This window comes from Sphaeramia orbicularis, chromosome 10, assembly GCF_902148855.1.
Source record: "Sphaeramia orbicularis chromosome 10, fSphaOr1.1, whole genome shotgun sequence".
NCBI classification, from domain to species: Eukaryota; Metazoa; Chordata; class Actinopteri; order Kurtiformes; family Apogonidae; genus Sphaeramia; species Sphaeramia orbicularis.
Window position 1 is genome coordinate 26270987 of NC_043966.1, and position 20752 is coordinate 26291738.

Below are 20752 nucleotides of genomic sequence, written 5' to 3' on the forward strand. Positions count from 1 at the left end.
TGACTGTTGCTGATAAGCTTAACAGCAAAGCAGCATCCAAGCAGTTGAAGGAGTGCATTAATGGTTGTTTAAAACAGGAATAATGAAGTGACAACAGTGCTGTATTGCCTATTGCTCTTGAGTGGAATGTCTGCCAGTGAAGAAAAACAGTGACTAGAGTGACTTTTAAAGGACATCAGTGGAGTATAGTAGGTCATCAGAACTTAGGGAATACTATAATTGTGAAGGAAAGAAAAAAGAAAGAAAAAAGTTTAGCCTTATTTTAGGATAATTGCATCTTTATATAAAGAAGCAGCTTCACACACTTTCATGGAGGCACACGCAGATATATCCAATCTTGTTCAAACAGTCACGTGTGGATGTGCATACACACACAAACCGCTCTTAATCTTCAGACATACACGCACGTGCAAACATGCGCACAAATTACACAGACACAAATACTGTACGCAAACACACACACAAAAAATGTCCTTACAAAGTAGATGAGCTCCATTCTGTGTCGAATTGAAAGCATCTGCAAAGCCAGTTCCTCTCGGCCGTGGAGGCGTGCATCAGCCGGCAGAAGCGCCTGCTTGGTGTCCCAGGGTGGCTCGCGTAACACTTGGCCTGCTCCCTCGCCACTGCCTGGATCAGAGAGGCCCACTGCTATCATCCAGGCACTGGCAGCAGCGAGGCTAGGCTTAGAATGACAAATTGGTTAGAGGGGGTGAGTGACGAGAGCAGGCCAAGAAATATACTTTGAAGAGAGAAATGCATTCCGGGTTGTGACAAGCATGCCATATTATATGGTCAAGTGTACAAGTCAGACTCCCGCCATGTGGATTGATCCAGATCCCAAAGACACTTAAATGAGGCGAGGCTCTCTCATCAAGACAATGCCAAAGTATTTATCTTAGAAAGTCACCCAAAATATTACTGGATTAGAGAGCTTTTCAGTGCAGTCTCTCGTCTCGTGGCCTCAATTTGTATCAAATTGCCCTCCCCCTGCAAACTATCTCAGTGACAATAATGTTGTTGCATTGCCTGTTAGCGTCACTGCTACAGCATCCACAACTGTACAATTATGTTCAAGTTAATCCAAGGAGACCCCATTTTTTACCAATCAGGAAATTTACATAATGCATTTAAGTCAATTCCAGAAATAATCAGCAGAAATTCATGTTGTTGTTTTTTATTATCATTATACCATGCTAATATGATTTTCCCTGATAAATTATTGATTAGAATAATTCACTATTTCAACAGACCAATCATTTCCTAATGGTTTTCCTACCATAACCATTTGTGATTAAGCAGCACCATAATGCTCTCAGATACCAGACTAAATTAATCTTTTCAAATGAGTGAAGACATGATATATTAAATGATTTTGCTTGTATTTTGTTTTGGACTTCAGTGGGAAAATAATTGTAAGGAGTAGATGTGCCTGTAGAGGTCAAATAGAAAAACCACTCTCACCTAAAAACCATGCACTCACAGCATCTGGCCTAAATATAAATGTTGGAAAGGAAAGGACAAAAGAAACAGATTTTTGTGATTTGGTCCGAGTATAAAATGCATTCTTAGACATATTACTGAGCCACTAAATATGACATGTACGCATCGTGGTACATTGTTTTTTAGTTATTAGGTTTTTCAAAACAAAAGCTACTAATGAAACGTTATAACAGTTACATGGGCAATAAAAACAGTTGTAAGCTCCCTTACCATATTTCAGATTATCATAAACCCACATAGTATGAAATCCTGTTCTAGTTAATCCACAGCAATATTGCACTTGTCAAAACAATCCATGGCACCAGCGAACATTCAAAATCACAGGGCGGAGAATAAATGAAAACACTAAATCTCTAAGGAATGAGCACTGGCTTCCTAGTGTGTATGGATGGACTGCTTTATGTAGAGGTATGTCAGACTGTATGCATGAAAACTGCACCACATATAGTATACTGTATATATAGATTTAAATGGCCATAAACATACCATTTTACAGTGTTACAATTATAAAAACACAATAAAAGTTGTTTGTTTTTTTTTGCCATTTGGAAAACTTGACTGTCTTTTATTTTATTTTGTGGCCTCACTGTATTAAGTGTGAGTTTGTTCTAAACACAGCAGCTTTGTAGGTTGTAATTACATTGTTTTTCTGCAGGCTTGTTGGCACCTTGGTCAAAGGCAAGCTCCTGTGGGCCTCTAGGACTCCCTCTCATGTAAATTAGGCCTCTTTCCTTGCCAAAGCAATCATGACATTGCACTGGTGCAATGCTAGGGCTACAAATAAGCCATGTCAGAAGCACACACACAAGACACTGATGTTACCCTCTTGAATTCTCACAGCAAACTGCAGAGCAGTACCAGTTGGCATCACTAGAATTTGGTTTGAAGTTGTAAAGTATTTTACTTTTGTTGTCAAATTGCTTTGCAAATGAGGCCCACCCTGGCACCATTTCAAAGAGCTTGTGCTATATGTGCTGCTTCCTTCAGGCACTTGTTTCTGAACCTTCATCGTTCTGTATGCATATGCACACTACTGCGCTAAGCTCACATGGAAGAGTAGATAAACATGCCAAGCTGGAAGGAAGATGGAAGGCAGCATGCTTATGTCTTGTCAACCTGTCTGTATGTTGTTTCTGTGTTCTTCAGCTTGAGTGACATGGTCTATCTAATAACATGGCAGGTAGACAGTTTGAAAGCCTTGTAGGTTTTTACCCATTAAAATGATATTCAATCATTTTTGATGGGCTTTTCTTGCCTGAAACTACGCCTTATAATGATTTGAGGTTTGAGAGCCATTCACATTGAATTGCTGCTTGAAGCCACATCAAAATAATTGTTTTGATATGTCCCGTTTTTGTCTTGGCAATGACATTAATAGGGGTTGATTGTACAATGAGGATAAAGCACAGTTTTTGAGGTATGTTGACTAAATTTGAGCCATGGATCCCCTGGCTCACAATTATAGGGTTTAGTCTGGGCATCATGGAAAAGGCATTGCTTTGCGATACAAGTGTCGCACATATTGCGTGTATCTTTGATAGCATGTCCAAGGCAGCAGCTAAATAATAATAATGCAGGGATTGAAACACTGCAAAATAGCCCAGGGCTCAGAAATTGCTAATGAACAGCAGCAGGGTGTAGTTGGGAATGCAGAGGAAGGTTGAGGCATCTAAAACCTTACTTCCTGTTTCAAAGCCAAATAATCAGTCGTAGCCTTTGTGGTGCAAAACACTTTGCTTCACACTTAAAATATTGTTTCAAAACCTAAAGACACCAGGTCCATAGGTAGTTGACTGGGAACAGAGAAAAGCCACTGATCTGCTTCATACTTATGATGAGTCTGTTAATCAAACATTAACACTACAGCCTCATCTTTCATTGCACTTGCTTATGTGGATTACTTCTGATAAGCCTTGTGAGCGTGATCTCCGTCACAATATTACAAATATATGTGTTTTATGCTTGTTACATTCTCTTCTTTCGCTGCCTGTCAAGAGCTTCTCTCACACTGTAGAAAACCATCAAGCAAGGGAAATCCATGGAGAGGGATAGAGACAGAAGGAAAGAAAAAGAGAATATATTTCGTGCTATGTGCTGCAGATCAAAAACATGGCAGTCACATGATCAAAGGCATTTGATAATCCTTGAACTACATTGCTCTTTTAATCCTAGTGAGAGAACTATATTTTATTGGGGGGGAGGGGAGGGGGGGACAATGTCAGGGTGGCAAACAGAGCTAGAGAAGCAGTAACTTGCTGCTCAAGATGCAGTTTACTAAATGTAGCTCGGCACTTGTGAGGGATCCTGGGAAGACGACAGAATAAAGCCTCCTTGTGTGTGTGGAGATTGGAGGCTGAGCTGATGGGGCTGGAAACACAAATGTGCCACAAGTCCCTGTCCACTCAGCATTGAATAGAGCTCTTGTTTTTTCATGGAGCTTCTTGGGGAAGTTGGCTTACTGAATGTGACCAGACTGCTATATACCGCATCTGGCATATAGAAACAGAGGGCGGGCTGCACAGGGTTCATGGCTGACATTCTTTCAAGTCAAGATGAGTGATTTAACATTTTAGTGTGAGGAAATCATCAGCCTAAACATCTGTAAGGTATGAGTTAGTATGGAAGCGACACAAAGGCGCAGAATAAGGAGCTTTGCTAAATCAGCATGTCTCCAAGAAATCAGACAGAGAAACATCATGTTTCAGTTATCTTTCCGTTTCCTCAGAAAATAAATTTCGTTAGATATCATAGCATTGCGGTCCCTGGGTCTCATCATATTACAATAACCACCCCAAGCTCTCTGAAAAGAAAAAAAAAATACATCAATATGTGGTGTAATCTAAGGTCCTGTGTTGCAGGCCTTGTCAATAGTGCTTCTCTATCAGATGCAAAATGTTCCAGACCAAAGGTGAGCTGAGAAATGACAGTTGTCTCCTTTGTTTCCCACTAGGTTTTCTATTTATGCTTCTTTTCCTATAAACAATTAAATCTAGTTTCCTGTGAGTACGAATATGAGTCATTGCTCACAAAAGGTGGATGGTTTGCACAGTGATGAAAAATTAATTATTAACAATGACACTATACATGTGTGACTTATGATGACTTGTGTGACAAAGGAACACAGTGTAAAAAAGACAAATGAAACAACACTGCATAGCCTCAGGGGATATGTTTTTGTATTTGTGGGTAATGTTTTAGATTACCTATGACCGGTACCAAAGTTGAAAAAAGCTCTTTTAAATTATGCAAACTAAGGTTGTACAGGGTGGGGAAGCAAAATTTACAATGAACATTTAGTTGTTTTTTCTCAGCAGGCACTACGTCAATCGTTTTGAAACCAAACATATATTGATGTCATAATCATACCTAACACTATTATCCATACCTTTTCAGAAACTTTTGCCCATATGAGTAATCAGGAAAGCAAACGTCAAAGAGTGTGTGATTTGCTGAATGCACTCGTCACACCAAAGGAGATTTCAAAAATAGTTGGAGTGTCCATAAAGACTGTTTAGAATGGAAAGAAGAGAATGACTATGAGCAAAACTATTATGAGAAAGTCTGGAAGATACTGTTAAAGAAGAATGGGAGAAGTTGTCACCCGAATATTTGAGGAACACTTGCGCAAGTTTCAGGAAGCGTGTGAAGGCAGTTATTGAGAAAGAAGGAGGACACATAGAATAAAAACATTTTCTATTATGTCAATTTTCTTGTGGCAAATAAATTCTCATGACTTTCAATAAACTAAATGGTCATACACTGTCTTTCAATCCCTGCCTCAAAATATTGTAAATTTTGCTTCCCCACCCTGTAGAAGTACAGAGTTTTTAGGCACAGACTTTCGTTTTTACACACAACTTATGCTTGAAAAAGAAAGCAATAGTCAAATCAATAGTGGACACGCAACAGAGTATAAATAAGTGTCTAATAAAAACTCTGCCTACTGATATTTGACATCAGATCAGATAAGTACGACCCAAGGCCGGCTCAAAAAATCACAGTGCAAACCATAAGTTACTATTTTATGCCGGTCAAATGAAAAGTAAGGACTTCAACAATCTAATGGCCAAAGGTCAGGAAGGCGAGGAAAACAAAAGGACACAGTTCTTAACAAGATACTGGAGAGTTCACTGTGACAGGCTGCATAGTCTCAGAACAACCTTCTTAGACATTCTCTATGAGTTTACAGTCAGATTTTGTGCAGTTACCACTAAGAAAACCGCTGTGCCAATACAAAAGGGAGGCGAGAAAACAAGATCAAGCAGCTGGTGCCACAGTGACAAGATGTCCAAAAGAACTGGAAGAAGGCATCATGGAGTGAGAATGAAACTCTCAAAGTACTGTGGGAGGATATCAATCACAGACAAGCCAGGCTGCAGAGGGCTGAACATTTCAGAAAAAATGGAAGATGTAGGAGAAGGAATGAACAAATCTCTACAAAAAACCTTTAATCAGGCCTGGTAACTGCTCAAGAAAGCAAACAATGGACAGCCGGACATCAGTAGGGAAGAGCTTGAAGTACACACCATGAGGCACTACAGCAACTCAACAAAGAATGAGCTATTAGGTTCGCCAAGACCGTTCCTCAAGCCAGTCCAACCCAAAACCAGTTCATGGGAATGCACAAGGTGTGGTGCCACTACAGCAAACTGTATCGAGATAATTTGGCCACTGTGAGAAAGTGTCTTATCAAGGACTGAGAGTCAGCTCTGTCAGCCTAGTCTTTGGAAACACATCCTATAACTGCCAATAAATATGAGTTACAAGCAGGAGAGGACCGGTCTACTGTTAGGAATGAGGGAGTTCACTGACCAGGTAGTGATGAACATAGATATTCTGGTCTGCACTGACTGCAAATGGACAGACAAGTGTACAGCCAAACCTGACGATCAGCAGGTGGCAAAGCAAAGCAAGGCCAGGGAAGGTAATTTATATCGTGCATTTCATACAAATAGGAAATTCAATGTGATTTATAACAAGAAAAATAATCCGGTGAAAAATAAAATAAAAGTGCTAAACAATAAAAGATGATAAAATATAAAAATATGTAAGCCAGAGAAAGCACAGAATACATAGAATCATGAGAGAATAAAATCATTTTAAAATATCAAAATGACAGCAGTAAATAGGTTATGGGGGTTGGAAACAAAGCAGTGGTCTTAGGTGGGTTAAAAGTTCTGGTCCAAGGACAGAGAACAAAGGAAGGGACTGGTTTTGATTCAGGTGACATGGATGGTACACACATTGCTTTTAAAGGTGTTTGAGGTCCAAGCATTCAACCATGTAATGCAAGATATATTGGCATACATAGATGAACTTATTATTATTTTATTATTTTTACCCCGTCCCCCGAAGGGGAGGCAAAGGGTATTGTTTTTGGTTCAGTTTGTTTGTTTCTGTGTTTGTTAATGCTCTAGCAGCAAAACCATTGGTTGAATTCATATCAAATTGGGTTTATAGATTGCCAGTGACCCGAAAAAGATCTTATTACATCTTGGGAACAGTAGGTCAAAGTTCACATTTTTTATGAATTTTTTTTTCTTCTCCCATTTACTTATAACACTGGGTTACAAAAAAATGTTTTTTGCAAGTTGTCTAGGTTTTTTCAACTGAATTAGGACCATTTTGCACCGCTAAATCCAAAAATGACATCTGTTTTTCTCAATCAGGTCAGGTTTTTTCGCTAATTTGATGTTGAAAAATTTGATCTTCTCACAAAATTGATTACATTTTTGTGACTTTATCAGTTGATTTTTTTATATAGTTCTCACCCAAAATAGGTTTTAAGAGAAAAAAAATCATTTTCTAACAGGATTCCTGTTAGGTACAATGGTGTATTCACCGCAGATGTAGCAGAATACGTCAGGCTTATTTTTGCAAGATCTTCTCGTCCAGGGGTCGGCAACCCGCGGCTCCGGAGCCGCATGCGGCTCTTTCATCCTTCTGTTGCGGCTCTGCGTGGCTTGGGAAAATAAATTATAAGTGTCCGATTGAAGTGTATGTTATTCGTCTCAAAAACGTGTATCATGTCTTCTTATTAAGTCAAAGTTTTTAACTTCTTTCTTCAGACCTTGTGCAATTTCAGTGATCAGCATTCGCCTTCTTCACAGATGTTTGACAGCACTTGACGTGTCAGCCGGCATGCGCGGAATGCCCTGCGACACCAAAACTGCACAATATCTGAACAAAGTATTTTATTTGTGTTTGTTCGTTTATTTAATTGTAGTTGTAAATTGTAAGATTATTGTGATCTCGAAATATTAAAATAAAATTATATATATATATATATATATATATATATATATATATATATATATACATGTATATATATATATATATTGTATTATTTTTCGTCCCTCAAAATATGCATCACACTCTCCGACAGCCCGCCAAAACGCCGTACATTTATTGAGACTTTCAACCCCAGGTAGGCCAAGTATGGAGAAATCTAAGAAAAGAAAAACATCTGAAGAAAATAGAACATTTAATGATGCCAGGTGCGATGGCACAACCAAGGTGCCGTGGCACCTCGGGGCCAACGCTAGGTTCCGTGGCACCGCAGTGCCACTGCTCGGTGTCAGGTGCCATGGCACCGCGGTGCCACAACTGGGTGCCACCGGTGCCGTGGCACCACGGCACCTGGCACCGAGCCATGGTATGGCGGTGCAACGGCCCCGAGGTGCGCCGCGGCACCAAGCCGTGGTACCGGTAAAATCATTGGATAAGCCGCGTCGGAGTATAAGCTGCAGTGTTTAAAGTGTGGGAAAAAAGTGGCGGCTTATAGTCTGGAATTTACGGTATATATCGGCTAACATCTTCATTTCAGATGTCAAAAAGTGTTTGCGGCTCCCAGTGTTGTCTTTTCTGTGGAAACTGGGTCAAAATGGCTCTTTGAGTGTTAAAGGTTGCCGACCCGTTCTAGTCGAAGCCATTTCATTCACCTGTAATATTAAAAAAAACATTAATCATAAATTGGCAAAAGCAAAATCTTCAGAACTCGTTTATTGCAAGAAATATGAAAAAATTTTGTATCATATGATGTGAAAATGCCCATAAATGTAAGCAAAAATGTTAAAAAGCCAATATGTAGCATAGTTCAGAAAGTTGACCTGATTGAGCAAAATTAATGTGATTTTTGGATTCAGCACACCAAAATTATCCTAAATCAGCTCAAAAAGCTTAAATAAATTTTTTGTTGACCAGTGTTATCAATAACACAATAATGACAGGAAGGCTGGACATTATGGAAAGGTGCTACTGTCTGCATCTGTGGAGGATTCCAAGAGCAAGGCTCGGTTTTCTCATTAGGGCAACATGCAGTGCATTCCCCTGCACACTGAACATGAACCAAAGCTTGTGTAAACCGCAGTCCAGCCGTCCAAATCCACCCCTCAATACACCTTTTCAGGCTGGGAGATTGCACTCTCCAAAGATGGTGACACAACCAAGTACTGAGAGGACTCACCAAGGTGCTACAGAGGTATAGACAGGTCATGAGTGGAAGTCAGCCTCTAAGAGCAAGTCATCACATTAAATTCATCAGAGAAAGTGGGATCCACACATGTGTAACGCCGAGAATTGCACCAAGGACGCTTCCCTCCAACCAGAACTGAAGAATGAGTCAGTCTCGAGCTCCTGTCACATTGGAAGAGAAAGTCAAACCTACCTCCAACAGGAAGGGGTTTAAGGCCATGTCCACACTAAACCGCATCTTTTCCTATCCGATCTTTTTCTGTCATTTTCAAAAAAGTGTAAACACGAAGTCGTTTCAGGAAATATCTACACGAAAACCACTGAAAACGATGTAGTACAAATGCCAGGTCTGTATGTGGCGTTGTAATGCTCTCGCAAAAAACAGAGAAGAAGAAGTAGAGCATGTGCATCAAGCTTATTTGGTTCCACTGGGTCTGATCCAATATTTCCCTCTGGTTGCCCCTCTCTGCAGTAGATCCAAGAGCATGTAGTGAATATTGTTAGTTATGGTTGTTTGTTGCTCATTGTAATGAAAGAGTAGCCAAAGATTTTGATTCAATATTTCCAATAAAGCTCAAAAGCTGTTGTAACATGAGCTGTGACGTCTTTAGGTCAAAGACATAAATTATTTTGTAAGTTGTATAAATTACTTTCATAAGTTACAATAAATTAATAATAGATAAATAAATATGTAAAATCTATGTTAAAATCTGCTTGATATTGCTTGAATTGATAGGCGTGAGATGTCGCCTCCCTAAGGATCTTTGTGTTCGCTGTGCGCTAAGGTTGTATACAGAGTGAGCGCTCTTTTGCTAGAGATGATCTTTGACATATATTTCCTGTTCGCAATTTTCTCTGCAGTTAAAGTTCAGAAAAACTCATGTACGATAAGTGTGCTCTACTACTTTTGTGCCTTGGAAAATTTTCGTCTTTGTAAGTGTATATGTCCGAAAACAATGTTAAGTTCTAGTTGGTTGTGTAATACATTGAAACCGTTCTGTGAACGTGTAATGAAGCTAACGTTTATGCTATTCAAGCTAGCGATGTGAGTGCATTACATGTGTAGTGTAATTAATAATAACTGTGTGTTAGTAATTGAAGTTCTATGCATTTTGTTGGCCTGTAACGGTACACAACATTTTCGGTTCGGTACGTTTTCGGTTTTCAAAGCCACGGTTCGTTTTTTTCGGTTCGGTACGAGAAGAAAGAAAACCCCTCAAAATGTCTATAAATGCATTTATGAATTTTTTAAACCCCCCCCACCCCCCCCAATTTTTGGAGACAATAGAATATAGAAAAACAGGAACAATATAATTCTGTTGCTACAAATCAAATAGAAAATAAAATAAATAATTAATATTACTAAATGTATTTTAAACATTAGTATTGCAGTTTTCCCTGAAAGGTAGTTTCGAACAAACAAGAAAAATCTAATCGCAGTTCTGTCAGTTCTCATTCTGCAGAAAAATAACAAAAAAATTCCACATGAAGTGCAACATTAACAAGAGGGTAAACTGGTATTCTGTTTAAACAAACTGAAGAGAAACTTTGACAACACAATGAACCAAATTATTTATTTTAGGACAGAGAACAAACTGTTTAGGACACTGTGTGTATTTGTGTGTGCCTGTGTGTATGGGGGATTTTTTTTTTTTTTTTTTTTTGTCGGAGCCGGGGGGGGGGGGGGGCGTGCAGTTATATACCTGGGGGTGCAGTCCATAACTAACGTAACGAATGCTGTCATGAAACGAAAGTGAAACTTTACATACTTTCAACGTTCTGTTTATTCCTCTATTATACAGTGTGCGTGACAGACAGACAGAGCTCGTGTCAGTGTTTTAGATCTACCATAGTTCCTAGGGGCCAAACAACGTCCGTCTTATTAACGTCTCGTTCCTCGTTGTTGCCTTTCACCTGAACCTGAACTGATCCAGACTGGACTGTAATGATGGTGGAGGGTCTTCAGTCTCTTCCTTCCAGGTTCACATCATATTTGTTGTTTTTTTTATTACCTTATATCAGCTGCTATTTCATATTTCGGGTCAATGTGTGCTCATTTATTAAGTCCGTGTGAAACTTGCGCGGATTTAAAGTTCCGCATCGAACGACGTCTTTCATTCCTTTTTCTTTTTCTCATCATATTGTGCCGTTTTGGTACAGCTGTGTACTGAACTGAACAGGTGCGTACCGAAACGGTTCAGTTTGGTACGTGTATCGTTACAGGCCTAGTATTTTGTATGTTGCAGTTACAAAAACGTTAAAGAAAAGGTCAAGTAAAGGAGAACCTCCAAATCAGAAAAGAAAGCCTTGTTTGGACTCAGCTTTATTTTTGTTAGCTGGCTGTCTACCTGCACAGTCACGTGTTGTGAGGACAGCACACGAGCACTACTCTGTGGTCTGCCATTGTTGTGGTTGTGAAGTGGGGTCTTGCTTCCAGGGTAAAAGGTTAGAGAGGTGGGGCAATGACATCGTTTCAGAAAAGTTGCAGTTTGGTTGTACAGACGATAATGTGAAACCAGCGTTTTCAAATTTATCCACTCTGGGACCCGTTTTCAAAAAGCTGCAGTTTCAGTGACTGAAAATGCCAGTTTCATGTGGACGAAAGGCCTATCCGATACAAAACTTCTGCGGATACAACCGAAACCGTCTTCATATGGGCAGGGCCTAAATCAGCGGGTCTCAACTGGTCTGGCTTCTGGACCCACTATCACCCTTCAATGACAAGCTACGACCCAAACTGACAACAGTTAAACTTCTCAAATGTATTTAACAAAAAGATGGTGTGTTTAGAACCTGGGATAATACAGAATATCACAGTATGCAAACACAGAAGACCAGTTTAATGATAAACCAAACTGACCAGCAGGTGGGGACGCTAAATAGGGAAATATTCTCTTTAACATTAAAGTAGGTGAATTTGAACCAAAACCAAAAATGTGCACTCAGTTAAAAATTAAAAGGGCATTCAGTTACTTATTGAAGAATTAAACACGCTGAGGTTTTTATCCTCAGTGTATTTAAAACCATATCTGATGTAGTCGTTGTCATACCTGAGTTTTGCCATGATATGAATAGAAACTTTTGGGTCTTCTTTTATGCTGTGAAATATCCGGTGTTAATTAACATTACAGTACATTACCACCACCTACTGTTGGGGAGTGTGAATGGACGACGTTCAGCTTCATAAAACATAAAGCACAGGATTGGTGTCTTAAAGGCGCTCTGCCACACAAAACCATTTTACTTGTATTTTTTGAAATATGTTCGGTCTGTAGGTGTTTGTGTTATGTTATGAATTTGAAAATGAACCGCTACCTCCTCTGTCTGTTGAAAAGAAATGAGCGAAGAAATCAGGTCAATTAGAAAAGCTGGTCAGTGTGACATGTTAATGCCATTAACATGTCATTACTATTCATGAGCTCGCCTGGGTGAAACCATGTCCACAGAATTTTATATAGCAAGCTGGGGCGTTGTAAAGGGGGGGGGCAAACATGACAAATTCGTGGGGCCCAGCTTTCCAGGGGGCCCATAGAGCGGTGGAGGGGGCCCAGTAAATACATGTTAGAAGTTGTTAAAATTCCGTGTAAGGGCCGCCGTACAAGGGAGGCATAGAAGCTGGGAGTCAGACGTTCAAAGCATGTTAAGTTTCACTTTCGGTTTCCGCCAGTTCCTCTACTTGTTGCGCAGGGTAAAGGTTGCTGAAAAGCCAGGCTCTCATTGGTTAGCTGTTAGCCAATCAGAGTCAAGCAAATTAGCATGTTGAATATTCATGAGAACTGGTGCAAATTGAGCTGAGTCTTCCAGCAGACTTTCTATACCATGTTAGAATGGCTTGAAACTTGGTAACCAAAAAATGTTAGAGTAGACCTTCAGACATTACCACAAAAGTAATGAAATCCATGTGGCAGGGCACTTTTAACATTATTTATTGGCCAGACAAAAGCCCACTGAAATTGGGGTTGTGGCCCACTTTTGGGTCCCGATCCACCAGTTGAGAAGCACTGGTTTAAAGTGCCCAGATCACGACACTGACTGAAAGGAAAAATATCCTTTGTCACATAGAAGAAGAAGCAGAAGACCTCCCAAGCAAACCATTAGAAGGCCCTGAAAGACCTGGTTGAAAAGACAGAAAAGAGAATCTATTGTATGGAACACAACACAATATTAAAGCTAAACATGTCGGTAATAGCAGACTGACAACCCAGCAGCTGACCTATGGGCATCACAGGAGGTGTGACAATCTGTAATGTCACAGTGTGTTATGACCTACTTTTGAATATACATTCCTTGTCTACTCCAAACAGGATTTCCACTTCAGTTTTTTTTTTTAACATTAATTCAAGTGTTAAGTGATGATTGTGTCTCTTCACAACATTTTTGGATGTTTTTCCTGGAATGAAGGTTTTTAGTTTTTTTTTTTTTTTGTAAAGGTCTGCAGTGATGAGTGAAAAACAAGGACACAAAGGCAGCTGGACAAACTGGTAGAAAAAAGCTGTCACGGTGGATGGAAGGTAGCTAGACTCACTGGGGACTGTAGTGGAGAGATGAACACTGAATAGGCTGGAGGACATCATGGACAATCCGGATCATCCCCTTCACCACATTCTGACTGAGCAGAGGAACAGTAATAGTGAACACCTCACTGTGCTATAGGACTGAACACTACAGAACATCCTTCGTCCCCACTGTCATTAGACTGTACAACGTCTTCATCGTAAACAGACTAAAGGCTACACTTAGATTGTTTTAATTTTCTTTTTAATTTTCTTTTCTTGAGTTCACAGCATCATTTCCCCCAGGGATCAATGAAGTTTATTAGAATCTGATATAATTTACCCTGTTTGAAATCATACACCCATATGCGTGTCTCACCATATACACATTCGTTTATGCTGTGTGTGTGCCTACATGACACACAAATGGTGTTTTTCCTGCTACTATCCCCAAAGACAATAATTCATGTTTATTTGTCACATCAATTAGGATATCATGCTTATATAGCCTACTCCATCTGTAGGGAAAATTTGGTCTGCTAATTCCATCATTCCAGCAAGGCCCATTTATTCATTTATATTTTATGAATGTGGTGTTTATGCTGCAGTGAAAGCTGGGCTGTTTTTTTTCTTTCCTCAGACTTAGCCTGTGAGGTGTTCTTCTCCTTCGTTGCAATGAAATATAGATGTTAAGAGTCTGGAGAGTTCAGTGTCTCATCTGTCCTGGTGATACCATAAGGCAGCCATTAATAGTGTCAGGGAGCATCAGACATACCACAGGCACTTAATTGGATATGAGAACATAACTGAAAGCACCTGCTTGAAAATCAACAGGGCCTTCCCAGGAGGCAGGCCCTTGGTTGATTCCCAAAGAAATTCGCAAAGCCCATTCACTTCCCTGCTGGGTTTGCTTCACCCGTTGGTCTTTTCATTTCTCACCCAGGTCAGCTAAAGATGGCCACTTGTTTTCTTTTTACGATGGCATTGCAAGTATGCAAATACTTTGGATCTTTGCATAAGCACAAGCAGCGGGACCATCTGTTGTTGGCTTGTTGACTTACCTTGTGTCTGCTTAATAATGGTGTTTTCTCGTATCTGAGTGATGTATTGGTGTATTAGCAATGTGATAATCATTTAACCTCAAAAAATGCATTCAGGCGTGTATGCAACAGTCTGAACATATGTTCAGTAAAATCTTCTGACAAAGAAGGATTTGTAATCTCTGTGGGCGGAGAGAGAAGGAAAAACTGGAAAGCAAAACAATAATAATATAGGACCATGTGCATTTATATGATGTATAATAAGATCATATTGTCAAGATGAAGATGAAAAATATGATGATCATCAAAAGCTAAAGATTAGTGTGCAGCAAAGACATGTTTGTTGACTGAGAGATGCTTAACTCTGCTAAAATGCACTACAAAAATGCTAATGGCAGGGACCAGGAAATAAGCTGTAACGTCTGTCACTGATAATTTACTGAGACATCCTGTACCTTGCATTGAAAACATGTCCCTTATAATGTGTTTTTGTCTTACAGAACCTGAGCCAGACACCGGAAAAGGCTTTTAACTCACCACCCCCAATCTGCCCTCATAAGGTAAGCTAAGTAATGTCATGTAAAATCCTTATACATTTTTAAATATTTTTAAGTTCTTATAAGTTTTTCATGTTGTGAATTTGCTTCACACATTGATAAATTAGCTCTGTATCGTGTCAAGAGGCTTCTCGGTGTTTCTCACAGTGTTACTGCATTCGGCATATGCTTTTTAAAAAGCTGTGCAGTTTAATTGCTTTATCAGTGATGCAAAACCATATTATCATCTTTTTTTTTAACATAGTTTTTCTTATTCCTGCCCTTTCTGTTGGGATTCTGCATGTGACAGATCTGTTGTCAGTAGGCTACATTTATTCAATGCTAATTAATCCCGTCTATGCACTGTCAAAGTCATCACTTCAGTCTGATGTTCTCAAGTCATCTCCACACACAAACCGGAGTAACTTTCCCCTTCAACTCTTGCTCCTGGTACATGTCTCTTGCAAATGTGATAATGTGCTATGTAGTGAAATTCACACAATTTCAGTTCACTTAGCACCAAACGTGTCAAAAATGCCTGTGTCCTTTTCTGGATGAGTGGCCGGTATGGTGAAGAGTGGCTTATTGCAAGAGTGGACCTTGGTAAAAGGAACCCAATGGACGGAAGCTGTCTGACAGCCTGTCATCAACTGTTCAAAGCCTAACACCACTCTCCATCGCTAATGCACAGCTTGCTGCCTGAAATGACTTTGGTGGCATTGAAAGCTTGTAGCACAGTAAATAATAATAAAATATGATATCCGTACTTAAGGGTAGGCATTTGACAATCTCATATTGTGATGAGTTGTTCACATATACACTGTGACTTGTTTGGGTGAATCATAGAGATTTTGTCATTTCATGTCTTGCTTCTGTTTCCAAACTTAACATAATGATATAGAGGCGTCGTACCAGCGCGGATCTGAGTCATGACAGTAATCTGCCTCTTTTCTCTCTTTTTCTTTAACATGACATGAATGTACGTTTCAGCAGCTTGAGTAACTGAATGGCGAGTAGCAGTATAGTTGGCCGGCTTTTAAAACCCAAACAGTTGTTGATGCGCGAGACATTTGAGAGGTCTGAAAAGTATGACAAACTAACAAATGCAGCAGAGAAATAACCGAAGCAGTCACTTTCTTTTTTAGCCAGTGCCAGTACTATATAAAGGGGTAGAGAATGTTGGTTTTCTGAATGTTACTGTGGACTGTAGGCCACAATATGACATCCTGAGCCACAAATATTTTTATCAGCTGCCATTTTTATTTTTTTTTTAGTGTCAACAGAAAATTGCTGGACAAATGTCCTTTTTTACATATCCACTAAATAAGAATACATTAATTTTATTGTATTAACACTCTGTTTAATTGTCCTATAAACCCAAGGATTAGTCATTATTTTAATAGCAAAATAATGAATTACTGTGGAAACAGACTTGTGTTTAGACAATTACAGAACCACCAGTGGCTGTTTCTAGCCTGTCTGCACTCTACTGCAGTATGTTACAAAATTCAGGAATATGATTGCAGTGATATAATATTTGGCCTGATCACCCACATGCCTGTCACTTGGAAAACATAAAGAAAATTGTTGTTTTATATTCAGCACAACCCTGCAGGGACTTTGCATAGTGCCTGTTTGTTTTAGCTGCTTTTACTGTTACTGTAACTCTGAGAGAATACCCTACTATCTAAAGCTCTCTCTCGTTATTTATGGTGTACATGTTTCCGTCTCATTCTACCTGTCTTTGAGTTGCTCTCTTTCCGTTTTTACACAGCTGATCAGCGCTGATGTAATGGGGGAACACCGTGGGTTTGCGGATGGTGTTATTCACGTTTTAGCTGTTAGCAGCGGAACATAATCTCCCTCTAGTCAGCTCACATTAGTCTCCATGATCCGCACCAACCCAATATGTGCAGCGAATGCAATGGGCCAGCTGGGGTAATTTGGTATGTCAGTCAGCTCAGGAGGCTGGTAAAATAAGTAAATGGCTGAATATGATTTATATGAAAAGAATATTCTGATTATAATGGCTCTCAGAATAGAATATCCTCAGTCTTTCTACACTTCTCTTCATCTGCATTGTGTGCATCCCCCAGATAGATAGTGAAATGAACAGAGGGCTTTTAAACTGACTGCTCTGTGATTATATTAAGAGTGTGAGAATGAGAGAGCGAGCAAAGAGAGGGGCGGGAGGAGATCGGGTACCAAAGCACTAAGTATATATAATTGCTTCTTGACACATTGGCCAAATTCTGCAGTGCCAGGATCTGAGCGAAGATGATTAACGGCTGTCCGAGTGGGTGGGCACTGCAGGTCATTCAGGGCCTTTGGTTTCCATAGCGATCCCAGTCGAAAGGCCATATATTGCATATTGAAAATCCCAGAGGTCCACACATTGTTAAACTACAATTATAACTCACATTGAGAGTATTGTCTGTCCACTGCAATCCCTCTTTTTCATCCACCAAGCGGCTTGCAGCTTTCGCGTTTTTTTTTTTTTTTCCTCGCTTTATTTTCGCCTCTATTTTTCTTAAATAGTCTCCTCTAGCTAGCGAGATAAAGACTGAACATCTTGCATTCTGTGAATAATTGATGAGTGGGCTCACCTCAGAGCATTATTACAGTATGGCAGTCAGGGTAAGAGGTGATGGTAAGATCATATTTCTGACACCAGGCTTTAGGCGGTAGAAAATTGTGTCAGTTTTTCCTTCTGAAAATACAGAATGAATAACAGTTTCTTATTATAGCGAAACAAGACTGGAATGAAATGTGAACAGAGATGAGAGCATACATACATGTTTCTGCAGAATTGCATTTGTAGTGTAACACAGGTGGTAAACGGAACTTCTAAACTATCTCTGTAAATATGTGGTTTTTCATGGTTTTTCCATTTTTCTTTTTCTACAAAGAGAAGCACTCTGGGAGATTAGATTGTGTTTGAGTCTGTATGTGTGTAATAATGCGTGTGCCTGCATGCATAAATACATGTATGTGTCTGTGTAAACACTGCAATCTTGTTAGGTGACAGATGGAGAGGGCAAGGGATGGGGGTGGGGATCAAACACCTCTGACAGTATGGAGCCTGCACTGCACCCTGTTCCTGTCAACTCTGAAATTGGATTCTGAAAGTTAAACTAAAGCCATGCAACTCCGTTTACCCATTACTCCATTGACCCTCACCTGTGAAATGTCGCCTTAAGTTGAGTAATGAACATGCTACGCAGACATTTTGCCTTTTTGTGGCACACTTTACCTTATGTAGTTCAACTAGTATGCAAATGTAAACATGCTGATTGCCACAGATAAAATGCTTAAGAGATCTTGTGTGGAGCAGCATTTTTTAAGCCAAGGAAAGGCCACTGAATAAGCACATCTTAATGATGATTCATTTTGTATAATAAAAGAAAATCCCTCTGGCATCCAAACAAGAGGCTAGTCATGCAGCAATTAAGCTTAGTTAAGGGCATCAAGCAGGGTATGGGTGGTTAGCGAGGCATCTCTCAGAACACAAATGTCCATGCACACGTCCTTGCACATCCAAGTGCACAGACAGACATTAACTCAGACCGCTTTCGCACACACACACACACCCACACAATTCATTTGAGGTAAATGTGATCTCAGAAGACAAGCAGCAACAACCCATGGCTCCATCAGGGTGCCTGGGGTTGCATCGGTGGCCATCGTCAAACAAATAATGCTTTGTGACTGAAAAAAAGACAATCCAAAAGGTCATTTGTGACCTCTGGGACCAGTACTGTGCAGCATCTGTCACTAGCAAGCACCACATGTCTGTGTCAAATGGCAAAAGGTAAGCTGTGCACCCAGACAGCCATGTGATAAAAGCAGTAGATACACGTCCATCCCCAGACATATGTATATATAACATAACATCTGTGCCATCAGTGGATCAAAAGAGCCGTCCACTTTCTTTGCTCTTCTGCTAACATCAGACCTGCTATAGCCTGATCTACACAAAACACAAGATAAAACAGGATAACGTCGTAATATTGTCACAGCAGGGTTAAAATTATGTGAACCTTTTGAAGAAAAGCTTTCAAAGTGTCACATGTGAAATCTTTTTTTTTTTTTTTCCAATTGTGATTACATTGAACCTTTAGAGTGCTACTCCAACAGAAAAAAAAATATTAAAATGGTAAATTATATTTTTAGAGCTGTATGTTTCTCTTAATTGTCTTAAAAGTACTTTTAAATTGCATATTTAAACCTCTGCTAAATTTTACATTTTGTAGTTATATGAATTATTTATCATATCATTCATTCACGTCGGTGTGCACTCTCACGCGGTGCCCTCCCTATAATGGTTTATGAGGTTGAGGTAATCCTCAGGGGAATCACTAACAATGACTAGCCTCCGTGTTTGATGTTATCTCCCTTGTCACACGATTTCCACAACAAGGGTTAATGGCATCAAAAATTCAGAGGGAATTGATGAATGAATATATAATCCATGCTTCCCTCGCAGACTTGCCATGCTCATATATCAGAATCAAACCACACCTCCATGTGGAACAAATCAATAATGTTCCATTTCTAACTAAATTCCTCTTTTTGAATGGTGAAATCCAATCTTCATGGACACACTAACAAATTGGATAGCCTGACAGCTGCATTGGAAAAAGGCTGGGAAACACAAAGACAACATGGGAGGTTGTGTAAAAAATAAATGATATATATTATGCATATTATGCAGAAATATCCCGCAAAATTTAATTCTAAATTCTTTCTAAGTGCTAATTTCCCTGCTCTGTTCTCCCCTTCTCTCCCTTCCCGGCTGTCCTTTCCTCTTACTTGCCACTGCATATCTCCTACATCCAGCTAAACCAATCAGGGATTTGAGAGCCTCACTTCCAATCAATTACCACCCAAATCAGTGCAGAGGCCTTTGATATAGAATCATTTGTCAAATCAGTGCAGATGGCTGGGGGCAGGCACCCCTGTGCCATAGGCCATATCCACGTGGAAATCTCTGCTCAGGGTGGATTCTCTTGACGCGCCCCAACCTATTAATGGGAAGTCATTGTGTGCTCCAGGACTGCAGTCCAGCTGCCTCATCCCCTAGATTGCTAATGTATAAGCATCTTAGCCTGACCGCTGGATAAGTCCCAGAGACTACCATAATGATTCAGACTATTGGAGGTAGAAAAATGTGAGTTTAACAGAACCTGCTGCTACAGAACATATTTGCAGAAAGGCTGCAGGAGGTTCCTAGGGTGTATTTTTGAAATATGCACAATTTTGTCATGTGCATAAGTGCATACGCTGAGGGCATGTGTGCAGTGCATCACAAATCTGTTCTCAAAAACCAACAGAAACATTCTGATAAAGTCATAATGCAAGATATAAAATAGGATATGGTAATACAAGGAAAGACAGTTTACATCCAAAAACAACAACTAAAGAACCAGTGATGAAAACTGTTTATTAAATCAGTATAACAAGTTACAGTCATGGAAAAAAAATTTAAAAAAAATGTATGTATATATATATATATATACACACATATATATATTAGACCATTACTTGTTTTCTTCAATTTCTTGTTCATTGTAATGCCTGGTACAACTAAAGGTATACATTTGTTTGGACAAATATAATGATAATCACAAAAATATCTCATAACAGTTTAATTTCAGAGCTGATATCTAGACATTTTCCATGGTTTTCTTGATAATAACCAAAATCACTT

General features: G+C 39.6%; 1 protein-coding gene across 1 annotated transcript in view; it reads left to right on the forward strand.

Annotated features, from left to right (window-relative positions):
* pcdh11 (protocadherin 11) overlaps window positions 1-20752 on the forward strand; it is a 156606-nt gene that overhangs the window by 46407 nt on the left and 89447 nt on the right. Inside the window, exon 4 of the mRNA XM_030145097.1 lies at window positions 15007-15066. Coding sequence (XP_030000957.1) covers window positions 15007-15066 — 60 coding nt within the window. The remainder of the gene's footprint in view (window positions 1-15006; window positions 15067-20752) is intronic.